Here is a 14,810-nt window from a genome sequence, read left to right on the forward strand (position 1 = left end):
TGTGTGAGTGTGTGTGTGTGTGTGTGTGTGTAAATTCAGCCACCTCTGGAATGGATTCCTCAACTCCAAAGGCTTTGGAAACAGTAATCTGCATTTTATGCTAAAACAAGGCTGGAGGTAGTGCCCTCATCTTTAATAAGTCAAAAGGCACTTTGGGATCTTAGAGTACCTCAGAGTCCTGGTCACTGAGTGGGAGCTGTGCTCAGGCTTGGGTCGTGGAACCCTCTAGAAGGGAATGCCGGATAAGAGTGCTTGGTGTCGTCTAACCCCAGAGAGCAGGGGCCCTACCCCCACGCCGCTGGAAGACGGGAAGAGGGCCACAGATGGGGGCAGTGCCAGGGGCAGGAGTGGGGCTGCTGCTCACCCACCCCCTCACCTTTGTGCTTTGTGTTTGTTGTCCCTTCTCCAGAGGCTTTGCACTGACCCCTCCTCTACCTCTGCCACCCAAAACAGCCCAGAAGGGAGGTGCAAGGATCGGAGCGGGTGGGGCACGGGTTTCATTCCAAGATGGGGAAGGTGCTCCCGGCCCAGACATCCACAGGGAGCGGGCAGGTTTCGGAGAAAGGAGTGAGGTGGGTGTGTGGGCACGCCCCCCATGGATGCCCATCCATTTACAGCACCCCCAGGCTGGAGCAAGGTCTCTGCGGCCTCTACTCCGACCAGAGGTCGCTGGGGAGGGAAGAGGTCCAGGGGAGAAGGGGGAGAGAGAGGAGCCAGGAAGAGAGCAGGTACATAGGAAACTGCACAAATATCTTTCTGTCTCCCTGACACACACATGCACACCCATACACACCCACACACGAACTCTGCAGTATACAGCTTCAGCCACCAGCCACGGCAGCCCCGCTCACGCACAAATGCTCATACAAGCACACTCATACTCACAGGGAACAGACATGCTCGTGGGCACAGACAGTCTCACTGCAACAAAAGTTTTGCAAGTCTTCAGGTCTCCTCCCGTCCTTCCCCCTCTACGGGCTCTGGGCATCGTCCTTCCTGGTGCCCTCCTCATCACTACCTCGTTACCTCAGGGAACAGAGGTGCTGGCTGACGTGGGCAGGAGTGAAGAAAGGGAAACTTGGGAGTCCCTGCAGTGACAGGTCAGGAGCTGAGAAATGGACAGAGAGGGCATAAGCCATCTGGATTCCGACTCCCCCATTCATGTCCAGACCCCCGCCTGACCTGCCTCCCATGGGCTCTGACTCCACCACGGCCCCCTGGGACCAGCCAGCTTAGCTGAGCACCTACAAGGAGTGGCCCTCTGAGAGGGGCGGTGGTGGGCAGTGGTGGTCTGAGCTCACAGGTCCCACCTCATTCTTAACAACGACCCTCTCTGTCTCCGCTTCTAGTCTGGGTCCCCCTGTCCCTCGGCTCCAGCTTCCTCTGAGGGGCAGACCCCAGGCCCCCTTCACCCACCCCTGCTCCCAAGGAGCTGGGCCAAGCAACCAATCCCACGGAGAGGGGCAGCAGCTGTGCCATGGGGGAGGGGCAGCCTAGAGCACACTGACCTCCAGGCCTCCTGGGGGGAGATATGAGAGATAGGGACTGCCCTCTGTGACAGTGGGTCCCAGGGCTGCTTCTCCTATATAACTGGGTACAGAGGCACTCCCTAACAAACCCCGAACCTGGCGGCCAGCCCCCACCTCATACAGAGCCACCACCTCGCCCCAAGCAGACAGACAGGCACTCACACCCCGCCCGCCACGTGGGGCCCAGTTCTGCCGCCCCCCTCCTGAGGTGGACCAGGCCCAGCCATGCCAAGAGATCACACATTAAACAGAATCAACCCCATGCCAGACTGACTCTGACCCAGCATGCCTCACCTCCCTGACACCTTGGTTTCCACTGGACTCTGGACTCCTTGGTGGCTCCAGCCCAGTGCCCCTGTCCTGCCCCTGTCCTGTTCCTGAAACTGCACGGACAGCACCACCCCTTCCTGCACCATTTGGCTGGCACGGAGCAAAGGGAGACGACGGGGGTGGGGTATTACAGTACCTTGGGCCAACGTTATGGGGGCTGTATTGCATGGTGGGGTGGATGCGGTGTGTGAGTGTGATTATTGCGTCCTGGGAAGGAACCATGGTCTCTGCCTGCTCCCCCCCCACCTGCCCCCTCCAGGAGGGGGGGGGGCCCAGCCTAGGTCTTGTGGGTGAAGCGGGCCCACACCTGCTGCAGCTGGGACCGCGAGATGCGGAGCACCGAGGGCACGAGTCTGTGGTTGCCGGCGGCGAGAGGCGCGTGGCGCCGGTGGGGCGCCCGCACGGGGCTGCTCTCGGCCGAGCGGCTGCGCTGAATGAGGGAACCGGAGGAGCCCGAGGAGCCGCTGCCGCCGGGGTGAGGGTAATGCTCGGTCTCCAGCGTGGAGGAGGAGAACACGGAGGACGCCAGTCGTCGCAGGGGGCTGTACCGCGGGAGGGAGTGCCCCGAGAGTCTGTCCTCCTCCAACTGAAAGAGACCAAGAGAGTGGAGGGAAAAGAGGTGTCAGGCACAGACTCGACAGCTCCGTCTCGGGGACCACCCACCGCGCACAGCCCCTGCGGCGACAGCGTCCCAGGCGGGAGGGCAGGGTCGGGCAGGGAGGACGGGGTGCAGACCTAGGTTCTGCCTCAGAACCTAGGCTCTGGCCTCCAACGCCCATCCCTCTCCCCCTTCCTCCTCTCTGACACTTCGGATACTGCGGTCTCCCTGCGGAGACCTTTGTCACTCGCCTCCTTTCCGAAGGCTTCCTGGCCCAGCGCCCCCTAGCGCAGAGTTCCGGCTCTGCACTTCTTACTGCCCTGTGTTAGCAGCTGTGTCCGTCTGTCTCCCTGGCCGGACTGACTCCATGTTCCCATGAGGTCTAGAGAGCATTCCCTGCACACACTCTGCCTTCCCACCCCCACCCCATCACGGGGGGATGGCAGGGTTTTAGTAACAACTATCACAAGGATAACAGTCTGGAGTCCAGCTACTCATGGTTGAATCCCACCCAACTCCACCACTTCCTACCTGGGTGACTCAGCAAGTACTTTTCACCTCATGCCTCGACCTCCTCATCTGTGAAATAGGGTAACAATAGTTCCTGCCTCGTGGGTTGTCATGAGGATGAAATGTTCGAACAGGCAGAGCACTCAGAACAGCGCCTGCCATGGAGTAAATGCTGTGTCATGTCAGCTGCTTTATAATTCTTTAAGTCTCTCTTCAGAGTAAAGGCATGGGTAGAGGCTAGCAGGAGGGGGAGCGAATAGAAATTACTTCTCCAGGGTGGTTTCTTCCCCGTCCTCTCCAAGGCTGAGCCACAAGGCAGCGCAGCAGAGGCTTGGGCGCCTCGCTGCCGGCAGGAAGAGGGAAAAGGGGAAATGGCGCTGAGTGTCCAGGCTTGTGGGGATGGAAATGGTGGTTTGGTGCCACCACCCCTTTCCCGTCCCAACCCCTAGCTCTTCCTGGGACTGAGGCCAGTTTAACTAGCTTTTGGTGGGGGCAATGAGGACTAGCTGGACCAGCTGCTAGAGGACTGAAGGAAAAGGAGGCCCAGGACACTCAGCTCCAGTGTCCCCTTGCAGATGTCATATGGGGACACAAGGGTCCAACATGGAGTCTCTAGTAGAGAGGATTGGAGAGAGAATATTCTGAGGGGATTGTCTCTGCCCTCACTCTGCTTTTCCTTCCAGCTTCTTTTTGACCAAGGCCAGGATCTTTCTGAGCTGGTCCTGTCTGCATTAAGGGTCTAAGGCCACCCCAAATCACCAAGGGACAGAGGTACCCACAGTTTTGCCCACAGCCCCTCTCACGCCCATGTGGGTGGCTCGAGTTGAACAGCCCAGCCAGAGTTTGCTCAGCTGCCAGGGGGAGCTCATCCCAGCATGCTCCTGCCCCTTCTGACCAGGTGCCACCTGTGATTGTCTTCAACACCCAGCTGAAGTGTCACCTCTGTGAGGCCACTCCAGCTTCCCAGCCAGTCTCCCCATCCCTAGCAAAGAAGAGTTCTCTGTTCTCTCCCTTGTCTACACTCTGCACCCGCACCCCACCTCTCTTGACTGTGAGCTCCAAAAGAGCAGGACTGGAAGCCTTATTCATCTTTGTCCCCCCGCTCCCAGTGCACTGCCTGGCACTTGGCAGGGAAATGTCCTGGTGGCTGCCAACAAATGTCCATATGCTCCGGGAATGCTTCTCTGCTGTGTTATCAGCCAGAGATGACCTGGCAAACATCTGCCCCCAAATCACACACTGTCTGGTGCCCTCCCTTCGGCCCTAGCTTCCCAGCCACTTCCGGTTTGCACGTGAAATTCCCAGAGAAGAACGCAAGGTGTGTAAAGAAGAACACTTAGTATCATGGCATGCACACCAAAGGATTATTGCTGTGCTTGGTTCTGAACATTATTCTGATCCCTGTTCCCCACAGGCATAGGTGGCAGAGTGACAGGTGCTGTTACGAGGAAGTTCATACATCAGACTCTGAGAAGAGCACACTGGGTCGAGGAGGGAGTCCTTGCAGAGAGCTGGCAGCGTGGGGGGACCCTGTAGAGACTTGCTGCCCATTAAACGGCTTGCCGAGCCATTGAATCTAGTTATGGGGTGGGGGGAGGGAGGAGTTCTACTAATTGTGATTCCAGTGTGTAGCCATGTTTGGGACACCCCCCAACACACACATAGACAAAGTCAGGACTCCCTCCAGACCAAAGAAAGATGGAAAAACTATGCCAGTCCATTTTTCCCTTTCCCTCCCCTTAACCAAGGAAGGTCCCTGCCCACCCTGCTGTGCTGAACTGTTTGGCTAACCAGGTCACACCGCCTGTGCTCATATGCTCACATACAAACACACACAGGGGCCACCATGCACACTGATACACGCAGCGGCATATCCAGCCAGTGAGTGAACACACGTGCATGTACACAAAACACACACACACCAGTCTGACTCTCTCTGACCCCACATAAGCCATCTGCTCTCTCGAGCCTGTGTCCACTCCTCTCCTGACCACACAGGCCTCAGACTGAGTGGCCCAGAGCCGACCCTCAAGTCAGCTGCCAGATTCAAGCCCCTGGCTCTACTGTTTACCAGCGGGGGACCCCAGCTAACTCCTCTGAGCCTCCATTTCTTGACCTTTTAAGCTGGAGTTGCCCATTCACAGTGTTGTTGTGGGGAATACACATGCGAAATGTGGAAGTGTGGATGTGCTGAGGACAGTGACAGCTACTGCTGTCATTAGAATGATTCCTATGATTGTTACTCTCCTGCCAGCACTGATGGTCCAGGCTTCCGTCATTCTCTACACACTCGCAGACCACTGCCGCCCTCACACATACGGATGTGCACACATACAGACACACCCACACACCGATGCACACTCCTGAGCTCAGCTGACACAGAAATGCACACACATTATGCACAATGCTAACCAGCCTCATTTCTGTAGGAGACCCGGGCCTACCATCGCCTCACACCCCAGCCAGACACACAGGTCACCGCTCTCTGGGCCGAACAGTGCCCACCCATGTCACAGCAGCAACCGAACCCAAGACTGACTATGCAATAGGCCTGTGCCTGCTCCCCAAGTCTCTCTCCTCACCCCCTGGGCAGGGTCTCCCAATCTGAAGAAGACCCCCACGGCACCTGGGTGGGAATCTGAAGGTGAGAAACATCTCCCCCACAGCTCAGCGCCCTCCCTCTGAGGCCCGCTGGCACACGGCCACCAGGGAGCAGCGACTGGCAGAGCCCAGGGCCAGAGCTGAGGCCTCCTGACTTTAACTATGGCTTTCTCTCTGCCCCGCGCCGCCACTGTCTGGCTCCTTCCTAAACTTTGGGCTTCCGGTGGGCACAGCTTACTGTGCATATGGTCTCTGAAGACTCTGGGACCTGGGGCGGAGCAAATGCTCAGTAGGAGTGGAGTGAAATGAATGAGTGAATAAGTGAATGAGTGAGAGGTTGTGGGGGGAGCCCCAAACAGATCTTGCTCCTACTGCTTCCCCAGGGCTGGTCCTGGGGGGACAGGGTGCAGGTCAGCAACACAGCCATGCCGGCCCGCACACTGCCCCAGTAGAGCCGCCAGTTTACGCTGGCTCGGACCTCTCTGGGTAAGGGCTCATGGTACACCCTTTTTGAGCCCCCAGTTTTCCAGAATCTAGGATAAAACCAGGATGCACATTCCTCAAGAACTCAACTCAGAGATCCTGTCTTCTAGACACAGGGATGAGGCCTGAATACAGCCCTGCCTGGAGCTGCCCTTCTCCAGGGCACCTGCCTGTCCCCAGGCTGGGCCTCCCAATCTGGGCACTCAGCAGAACTGGCCCCAAGCCTGCACCTGAGCATCTCCCAGAGCCACCCGGAAGCCTTCTCCAGTGTGGCACGATAAAGTAGAGCGCAGCGCAGCCGACCCCTGCCGAGCCCTCCGAGTCACCTCCTGGGCTCTCCCCAGCCCCTCTGGGAGACCATGGGCCCCGGTCAGCACCCAGGGTAAGAGTTGGTGCTACCTCCTGGATCTGACAGAGATCAGCCTCCCCCACACACACAGAGAAGCCAGGCCAGGCCGGTGGCCTCCTGTCTCTTCTGACACCCTGTCCTTGCCAGAAGAAAGGAACCAAAATACCGTCAGACAGGCTGCGGATGCTCGGCCGGGCGGTCACAATTCAACCACCATCTGGCACCCTGACCCCGGCCTTCCAGCCTCGTCCCTCAGTCCTCCCATACGAGAAGGTGCCACTGCAGCCTAACTGGGTCATCCCAGGGCCCCCAATGCGCCCACTCCTGTGCCCAGTCTTGGGTCCTGCTGCCCTGGCTCTGTTTCTTCCTATCACTGTCTGTCCACCTGGCTCTCAGGGTTCACCTCCTGCATGGAACCTGCCCCACCCACAAGAAACTCCCATGCCAGCCCTCCCCTGCTGCCCTCACCAGCCCAGCCACCGCCCCTGGCTTCCGGGACCCCTCTCCCCACGTGCTCCCCCCACACTTTGGCCCCTTTACTCAGTCTTTCTCAAGGGCTCCTTTCCTCTCATCCCCGCCGGAGGTCAGTGTTTCCTGGATCTGCCCTTACCCTTGGCTCTCCCCACCCTACCCAATCCTCTGGGGCGACAGCACCCATTTCTGTGCTTTCCATGACTTCTAAATCTGTACCTACAGCTGAAATCTCTCTTGAGCTCTGAAACTTCCACATGGACATCCCACAGTACCAGAGATCAGTGTCCCAACCTGAGTTCATGTTCCCTTCAAACCATTCAGTGACGGCACCTCCACCAGCCAGGATGCAGAGCACCACCCAAGAGCCCCCCACCAGCCTGTCACAGCTCCAACACCTGTTAGCTCCGGTCACCTTGCTCCACGTCCAGAGCCCCTACCCCGGCCCAGGCCACCAGGGCGCGCTCCTGCTGGCGCCTGCCATGTGGCCTGCTCAGAGTTCTGTGCGCCCCTAATCCGCTTTCCACACAGCAGCCAGAGGGGTCATTCAAAGGTACCAATGTCATTATGTCACACCCCTGCTGAAAAGACTTTGGTGGTTTCCCAAGCTTTCAGATCAAGCCCCAACCCCATAGCTTAGCCCCAGGCCCTGTAAGGATGGGGCCCCAGGACCTACCTTGCAGCCTCATCTGCTGCAACATGTAATCAGCACAGTGTTTTCTGATTGCCACCTGCAGGCCTTTGCCCATGCTGCCCCTTTGACCTGGAAGGCCTTTCTCCTGCTTTGTCACCTGGGTGACACTGCCCATAATGCAAGATTCAACTCAGAACTTGGAGGGTACTTCCTCTGGGAAGCCTCGCCTGCCCCCCAAGCACACTCAGATCCTTCAACCTGTCTGCCTTCGTCACACCGTGCAACAGTTGGTTGCTGGTCGGTACCCCCACGGAGCACACAGGGAGCACTCCCGGCTCCCATGCCAGAACTGTGGGTGTCCAGGGGTGAGGTGTGGGGTGCAAACCCAACCTTACCTGTCTCTGAGGGCCGGTGGGATCCGATTCTCTCCGGCGAGGGCGGGGCCCCGAGTGCAGGGGTGAGTGGGAGGGGCTGCCGGGCGTGGGGGGCTGCGATGTCTCCGACCGGCCATCGGCCTGGCTCAGCTGGGGTGGCGGGGGCTGGGCTGGCGTCTGCCGTGGGTCCTCCTCAGCCAGCGTCTGCATGCTGCGGCCCCGGGGCCGAACGGTGAGCTCTGGCCCTGGCCGCCGCCGCTCCTCGCCCTCCTCGGGCAGCGGCCGCAGTTCCTCGGGCTCCTCGTCCGTGGTGCCCGACGTGCTGGGCTCAGCCCCCGGGGGGAAGTCCTTGAGCTCTGTCTCCTTGTCGATGATGACCCACTCTTTGCTGTCGAAGTCCTCCTCCTCGGCCAGCGGCACCGAGCGGAAGGCGTTGCTCAGGGCCTCTTGCTCCACGGAGGCTGACACGTCCATGCGGCCGCTGGCCTGCCGGTCAGCCTGACCTGTGTCCACGGACAGCATCTGGGCTGGCTGAGAAGAGCAGGCTTGGCGCGAGGGGGAGCCGGGCAGATCCATCCGTGACCTGCAAAGCCATCCCAGCCAGGGCTCAGTGCCAGGCCTCTCTGGACCCCCAAGGACCCCACGTAGGTAGCAGGGCGGCCCATGACGCCTGGGTCCTCCTGATCGTGGTACCTGTCCCACCCTGGGAGAGGCTGTCACCTCCTGGGTTGTCACTCTGCACCCTCATCCCCTGTACAGATCTCATTCATTCATTCATTCAACATGTGTTTGAATGCTTACTGTATTCCAGGAATATAAACAGGCAGGAAATAAAATCTGGTTCCTGTGCTCAAGGAATGCTCCTCTCCAGACCACCCCAGGGAAACGGAATATTCCTAAAGCCAAGTCTGTTGGCCTCTCTGGTGCTCACACCCCGTCAGGAGCTTCCTCTTGCTGCGCCCAGGGAATGCACCCACCTGGCCCTTGAGTTTGCAGGTGGTCTTCCCAGCCCCTTCCCCTACCACCCTCAACCCTGCCTGGCTGGCTGGTTTCACCACACCTCCGGCAAACTCCAGTGGCTCCCAGCCACGAGGACAAAGGCCACATTCCTTAGATTGGCGCTCAAGGTCCTTGGCTGTCAGACTAAAGCCCAGATTCCCCGATCCCCTAGCCAGAACCATCTCAGATTCACCCACTTTCCCCAAATGCCCATGCACTCACACCTCTGTGCCTTTGCACATGATGTTCCCCTTATAAGGCCTGTCCTCCCACCCTTTGCTGTCCATCCCAGCTCGGATGTCACCTCCTGTAAGGAGCCTTTCCATCCTCCATGGGGGTGCTCCCTGCATCCCCTCTCATCACAGAGCAAGCACGTGTGCATTTATGCATCTGCCTCCCCAAGGGGCTGTGAGCTCCACCAGGCAGGGCCTGGGCTCATCTGACTGTTCACTTCTCAGGCACTGATGCTGCCTTGGGCATCTCTTCTGTTGCGATCTTAAACTACGGTGAGTCTCACATTACTTCCAGAGCTTGTCAGTACAGTACCAGGAGTGGACTGGCCCCAACGTGAGGGTATTTGTAATTGTATGACAGTGTGTAGAGGACAGGCCACTACGAAAGGAAGACTTTTCCCGAATGCCTGGGGAGCCCTCACTGAGAACCATGACGGCTGAGTGCCTCTGGGGTGTGCGCGTGCTCACGCTCAGCCCGTGGGCGGGGGGCCGTGCGTGTGCTCACGCTCAGCCCGTGGGCGGGGGGGGGGGGCCGTGCGCGCCCTCACGCTCAGCCCGTGGGGGGGGGGGCGTGCGCGCCCTCACGCTCAGCCCGTGGGCAGGGGGCTGTGCGCGTGCTCACGCTCAGCCCGTGGGCAGGGGGGGGGGCCGTGCGCGCCCTCACGCTCAGCCCGTGGGCAGGGGGCTGTGCGCGCCCTCACGCTCAGCCCGTGGGCAGGGGGCTGTGCGCGTGCTCACGCTCAGCCCGTGGGCGGGGGGGGGGGGCCGTGCGCGCCCTCACGCTCAGCCCGTGGGCAGGGGGCTGTGCGCGTGCTCACGCTCAGCCCGTGGGCGGGGGGGGGGGGAGGGGGGGCCGTGCGCGCCCTCACGCTCAGCCCGTGGGCAGGGGGCTGTGCGCGCCCTCACGCTCAGCCCGTGGGCAGGGGGCTGGCTTTCGTTCTGCCCCAGCACCGGGCCTGTGAGAGGGAGGGGTATGGATCAGAAGCCACTTGTGGGGCTTTCTCAACATACTGCCACCCTGGCCTCAGTGGGTACCTGTCAACTCGGACTCTATACAGTATTTTTATTGATTTGTTAATAAAGCTTAAAATAAAGAGAGCCCTAAAGGAGGCCACCAAGGGTCTGTCTATGGGATCCTGAGAACTCCCTTCCAGAAAAACCTCTCCCCAGCCATCTCCTTCACCCACCACCCCTGAAACAAGGGTTCACTCGGAGCCAAACCCATTTGCTCTTTTGGACCGTAGGTCCAGGGCGTTCCCCACCTCTCTGTCCACTCATCTCCCTTCCAAACTGCTCTCCCTCATTTCTCTCCATTACCAGAACCTTCCAGGCTACCATGGATGAAAATGTAGACCGACCTGTGTGAGTGTGAGTGTGAGTGTTCGAGCTGCCGGCTCCCTGGAGACAGGGTCCACCACACCCTCTGCCGTGAGGTCACCACAGGGAATGGGACAGGGCCCCTGGTCTTGAGTGTCTCCACACCCCAAAGGAGGGCTGTGCCCCATCCCAGAGGTGGGATGTCGTTGGGGCAGAGTCGGAGGGGCCCGGCTGCGGTGGGCCTGGAGAACCGCACTGCTTGGTGTGGGAGGGCCTCTACCCCGGGGGCGGCCCGAGGACGAGTGCCCCTTCCTGGCGCAGAGAAGGCCCACCCACAGCCGAGGGAGGGCAGGGACAGCTCTCTCCACCTGAGGTTGTCCCACCCACCAGATGTGGCCCTGGGCCTTGTTGGCCATCAGCCCCCCAAGGCTCTTCTGAGCTCTAAACTAACACTCACTCCCATCAACTAGGTCCCCTCCCTGACATTCAGGGGAGCCCTGATTCCCCAAACTTGGTCTCTCTCCTCCTCAAGCTGAGCCCTCTCTGAACCCCTCCTCCAAAGCTGAAGGGGACCTCGTCTGCTCTCTGAAGCCCCTGGAATTAATCTCTAAAGAAAGAGGTCTGGAAGCCCGCCTACTTACTAACACCCGTCACTTCCTCCCGGGCCTGGGGACCCAGCCTGTCGTTCCTGTGGCCTGTGTCACCCCCACGTCCCTCATGGCCTGAGGTGGGACCTTCGTGTGCCCCACCCTCTCCAGGCCGTCACTGACTTGAGCCGAGTCTGACTCAAGGCCCAAGTACAGCCCTCTCAACACTCCCAGAGCCCCCCGACCTCTGCCACAAGTCTGACCTTTCCCCCAGACCAGCCACGTGAAGGTGGGAGGTGACCAGGGGATCCTCCACCAGCCCCCGGCCCCAGACCCACCTCCTTTCATGGAGTTCCACCCGCCCATCCGCCGTGGACAGCCTCTCTGACTCAGGGCTGTTGACCCTCCGGTAACGCAGAGAACGAGCTGGGGTTGTCGGTGAGTCTGGGGGGGCACGCACTGGGGAGCTGGGGACCCCCACACCTCGGTTCTGCTCCTCTTCCACCACGCAGGGGGTCTGCAGGAGAGGGGAGGTTAGTGAGGTGGGCCAGGTGGTTTTCTCAGGGCGCAGGAGACAGAGGGAGGCCAAGCACAAGGAGGCCGGTGATCCGGAGAGGGGCAAAGCCACGGAGGCAGGACAAGCAGGCTGGCAGCTGGGGAGAGGGCACCCGGGAGGGTCGGGGACGGGGCCCACGGGTTGGGAGGCCACCCACAACCTTCTCCCCGGTTGCAGTTACTTTGCCGATGTTGATCCGGAGTTTGTTCCGGTTGACATCTGTCTCTTCCCAGACTTCAGCCTCAGGACCCCCAGGATGGGGGGCAAGGTGGGAACCTGGGCCCAGCCCCTCGGGGGGCCGTCCAGGCAGGATTGGGGGTGCATTCTCCTGATCGCTCAGGTGCTCGCCCTGCAGCACGTCCTCGGTGTTCTCCCGCAGCAGGTCTCCTGGCACCGGGGTCACGTTGACCACCCTGGAAAGGCCAGAGGGGGGTGATGGGGGAGGCTGGCGGGGTGCTCTCTCCTACCAGCACAGGCCCTGGGGATCACTGCCACCCATGGGCATGGCACAGGGGTGTCACCAGCAGGGGTAGGGGCGCCCCTGGACTCATCACCACCCCGGCTCACAAAACCTCTGAGATCGGACCCTCCTCCGGTTGGCAAAGGGTTGTAAGAAGATGTGGCTGCCAGGATGGGCACAGCACCACCCAACTCTATTTAAGACAGCGGTTCTCAACCTGTGGGTCGCGACCCCGACCAGGGTCACAACCCACAGGTTGAGAACCGCTGATTTAAGAGATCCCTCCGCTGTCCAGAGCCTGCCGATTTCCACTGTGGTTCACTGGTTGGCTTCCCTTAGACCAGGGGTGGGTCTAAAGGGAAGACTCACTTGGGAGTGGCCTGAGCAATGTCTCTACAGAACGGGGCACTGTGATGTGCTGACAAGTCCTGTGGAGTCTCCTCCCACGTGTGTCTCTGGAACCCCTGCCCACGTCTCTCCCTGCTTCGCTCCTGAGTTTGGGCTGACAGCCCCTTCTCACGCTGGCCACCTTTGTGTTTGTGCTTGTCACGTGGTTCTGAAATGCTGACCCATCAACTATAAATACCCTAGATTCAATTGAAAGCACTTGGGCCCTGGCCAGTCGGCTCAGCCGGTTAAGAGCGTCATCCTGAAACAAGAAGGTTGCGGGTTTGATCCTGGTCGGGGCACACACGGGAAGCAGCCAGAAATGCACGACTAAGAGGAACAACAGATGCTTCCCTTCCCGCTCTGCTCTCTCTCCCTTTTTCTCTCTGTCACTAAAAATCAATAAAAATTAAGCCCTGGCCGGACAGCATGGTTGATTGGAGCATCCTTGAGCACGGAGACTGCTGGTTCAATTCCCTGGTCAGGGCACACAGAGGAGCAGCTCCATGCTCCTGACTCTCTCTCTCAGAAAATAAATAAATAAATAAATAAATAAATAAATAAATAAACGGGGGGGGGGGGAAAGTACTTGGAGGGCAGGAGCTGCAAGTTCTTTCTGTTTCCACAGAGTCTAATGGCGGCGCTCAAGACTTGCTCGCTAAATGAGTGCACGTGAGCAGGAAGTCAACTGTGGGGCTCAGGCAACTTCACTCAGGGCTTCCTGATGCCCACTGAGGTCAACAGCTCCAAGTGAGGACCCCACTCTGTGCCCATGCTGAGGGTGCAGATGTGGCAGAACTTCCTAGGGTTTAAGAACCTCACTGTTCAGCACCAAGATGAGGAGAGACAGCCAGGTAGGAAAAGGACAAGAGCTGGCTTCTCGGGTGACAGGTCCAGGCAGAGGTCCTATGGTCCCCCACCCCAGCCATCGCCCCTCCGGAGACTCACCCAAACATGGCTGCCGTCTGCCGGGTGTTCTGCTGGGGCGGGGTAGAAGTGCTCGTGGACAGGAGGGCATCGGTGCCCGCCTTCTCCCAGTCAAAGGCCTCGTTCTCGGCGATGCCCCGTTCCTTCATGCTGTTCTCAAACACTGACATGATCAACTGCAGGGACGGGGGCGGTGGGAGGACAGAGAGGTGACCCCATGGCTAGCCAGGAGGAGGGGACCGTTGCTGGGGTTGCAGGGGGAAGAGAGGGCCTTCCAGGACAGGGGTGGACCAAGAGGAGGCAATGGAAGGAGAAGGGTATATTGATTTTAAATGAAAACATGCACACAATATGCAAATAAGCATGCAAATTATCATCTCGGTTTAAGCTCCGCTGGCTGGACATAAGCCCCCTGAGATCTGTCCCCTGAAATGTCCTCAGACTCCTTTGCCATTTCCATCATCTCAACAGAAGCAACAGCAGCTGAAAGTACTGGTAGTTCCCCAAACCCACCACCGGGGGTCGCGGGTGTGCACAGGCAGCTTGCTCCGCCTGCAATGCCTCTCCCACTCGTCCTCTCTGAAGCTTTCCCTGATTTCCCCACCACACAGCTCCCTTGCTTGGGCCCAGTGCATGAGCTCAAACTGTTCACACACCTACGTGCCAACTCTGTATCTCTAGCAGCCGGCACAGGGCCCAGCACAGGGTGTGTTCTCAGCTGTTTGGTCTAGGGGACCCCACAAGACTGACCTAAGAATAAGGAGGCGTGGCCTCCTACTGCCCAAGGAAGGCTCCTGGGCCTGCAACCAGGGCTCTGTGTTCAGGAGGTGGGGGGCAGTGGTAGACCCTCTGAAGCTCCCAGACCATTCCAACCTGACTTCGCTCTCTCCAGAACGCAGGGTAGGTTGTCTCTGCTGGCAGGGCCCACTCCATTGAGTACCCACTGTGTGCCCAACATGGTACTCCCCACCGGGCTCACAGCAGGTCGTGGGTGGGCAGAACACTACTGACATTTCCCCACTCTCGGGTCAGGGTCAGTGGCTCCCACAGGGCTGCGGGGATGGTGCCTCAGAGTCAGAAGATGTGCCTGAGCCCAGCAGCCCTGCTCTAGTCTACCAGCCTCAGTTTCCTTGTGTAGGACACGGGATGATCATCCCACTTGGACTCCTGCAGAGTTTTGGTGTAAAGCACTTGCAGGCACTTGACTTAATTAATTAAGTGCTAAAATAATAACATAAGGAGCACCCAATAATCACTAAAGGCTTGTTTTGAAACTTAGATGAATTAAAGCATGAAAAGCACTGAAAACAGGGCAAACTCTCGATAAATCTTAGCTGTGCCTACTATTTATAAGAGCACAAAACAGTTTCATGCATCTGGAAGACCAGGAGGAGAAGATGGTCAGGGCAGGGGCGCAGGGCCCCGCAGGAGGTGCTGCTGGAGATGTTCGCCCACACAGCGGTAT

At 59.1% G+C, this 14,810-nt stretch overlaps 1 protein-coding gene and 1 long non-coding RNA gene across 2 annotated transcripts in view; one reads left to right on the forward strand and one right to left on the reverse strand.

Annotated features, from left to right (window-relative positions):
• TTBK1 (tau tubulin kinase 1) overlaps positions 1 to 14,810 on the reverse strand; it is a 41,973-nt gene that overhangs the window by 15,266 nt on the left and 11,897 nt on the right. The window contains exons 10-13 of the mRNA XM_066359367.1: positions 13,367 to 13,521; positions 11,753 to 11,984; positions 11,354 to 11,532; positions 7,901 to 8,462 (exon numbers count right to left, since the gene is read on the reverse strand). Of these exons, the coding sequence (XP_066215464.1) occupies positions 7,901 to 8,462; positions 11,354 to 11,532; positions 11,753 to 11,984; positions 13,367 to 13,521 (1,128 nt within the window). The remainder of the gene's footprint in view (positions 1 to 7,900; positions 8,463 to 11,353; positions 11,533 to 11,752; positions 11,985 to 13,366; positions 13,522 to 14,810) is intronic.
• LOC136387575 (uncharacterized) lies at positions 2,195 to 4,859 on the forward strand. Its single transcript, XR_010748132.1, has 3 exons — positions 2,195 to 2,334; positions 4,077 to 4,285; positions 4,382 to 4,859. It is a non-coding gene; the product is annotated as an uncharacterized lncRNA (long non-coding RNA).

This window comes from Saccopteryx leptura, chromosome 1 (assembly GCF_036850995.1).
Source record: "Saccopteryx leptura isolate mSacLep1 chromosome 1, mSacLep1_pri_phased_curated, whole genome shotgun sequence".
Lineage (NCBI taxonomy): Eukaryota > Metazoa > Chordata > Mammalia > Chiroptera > Emballonuridae > Saccopteryx > Saccopteryx leptura.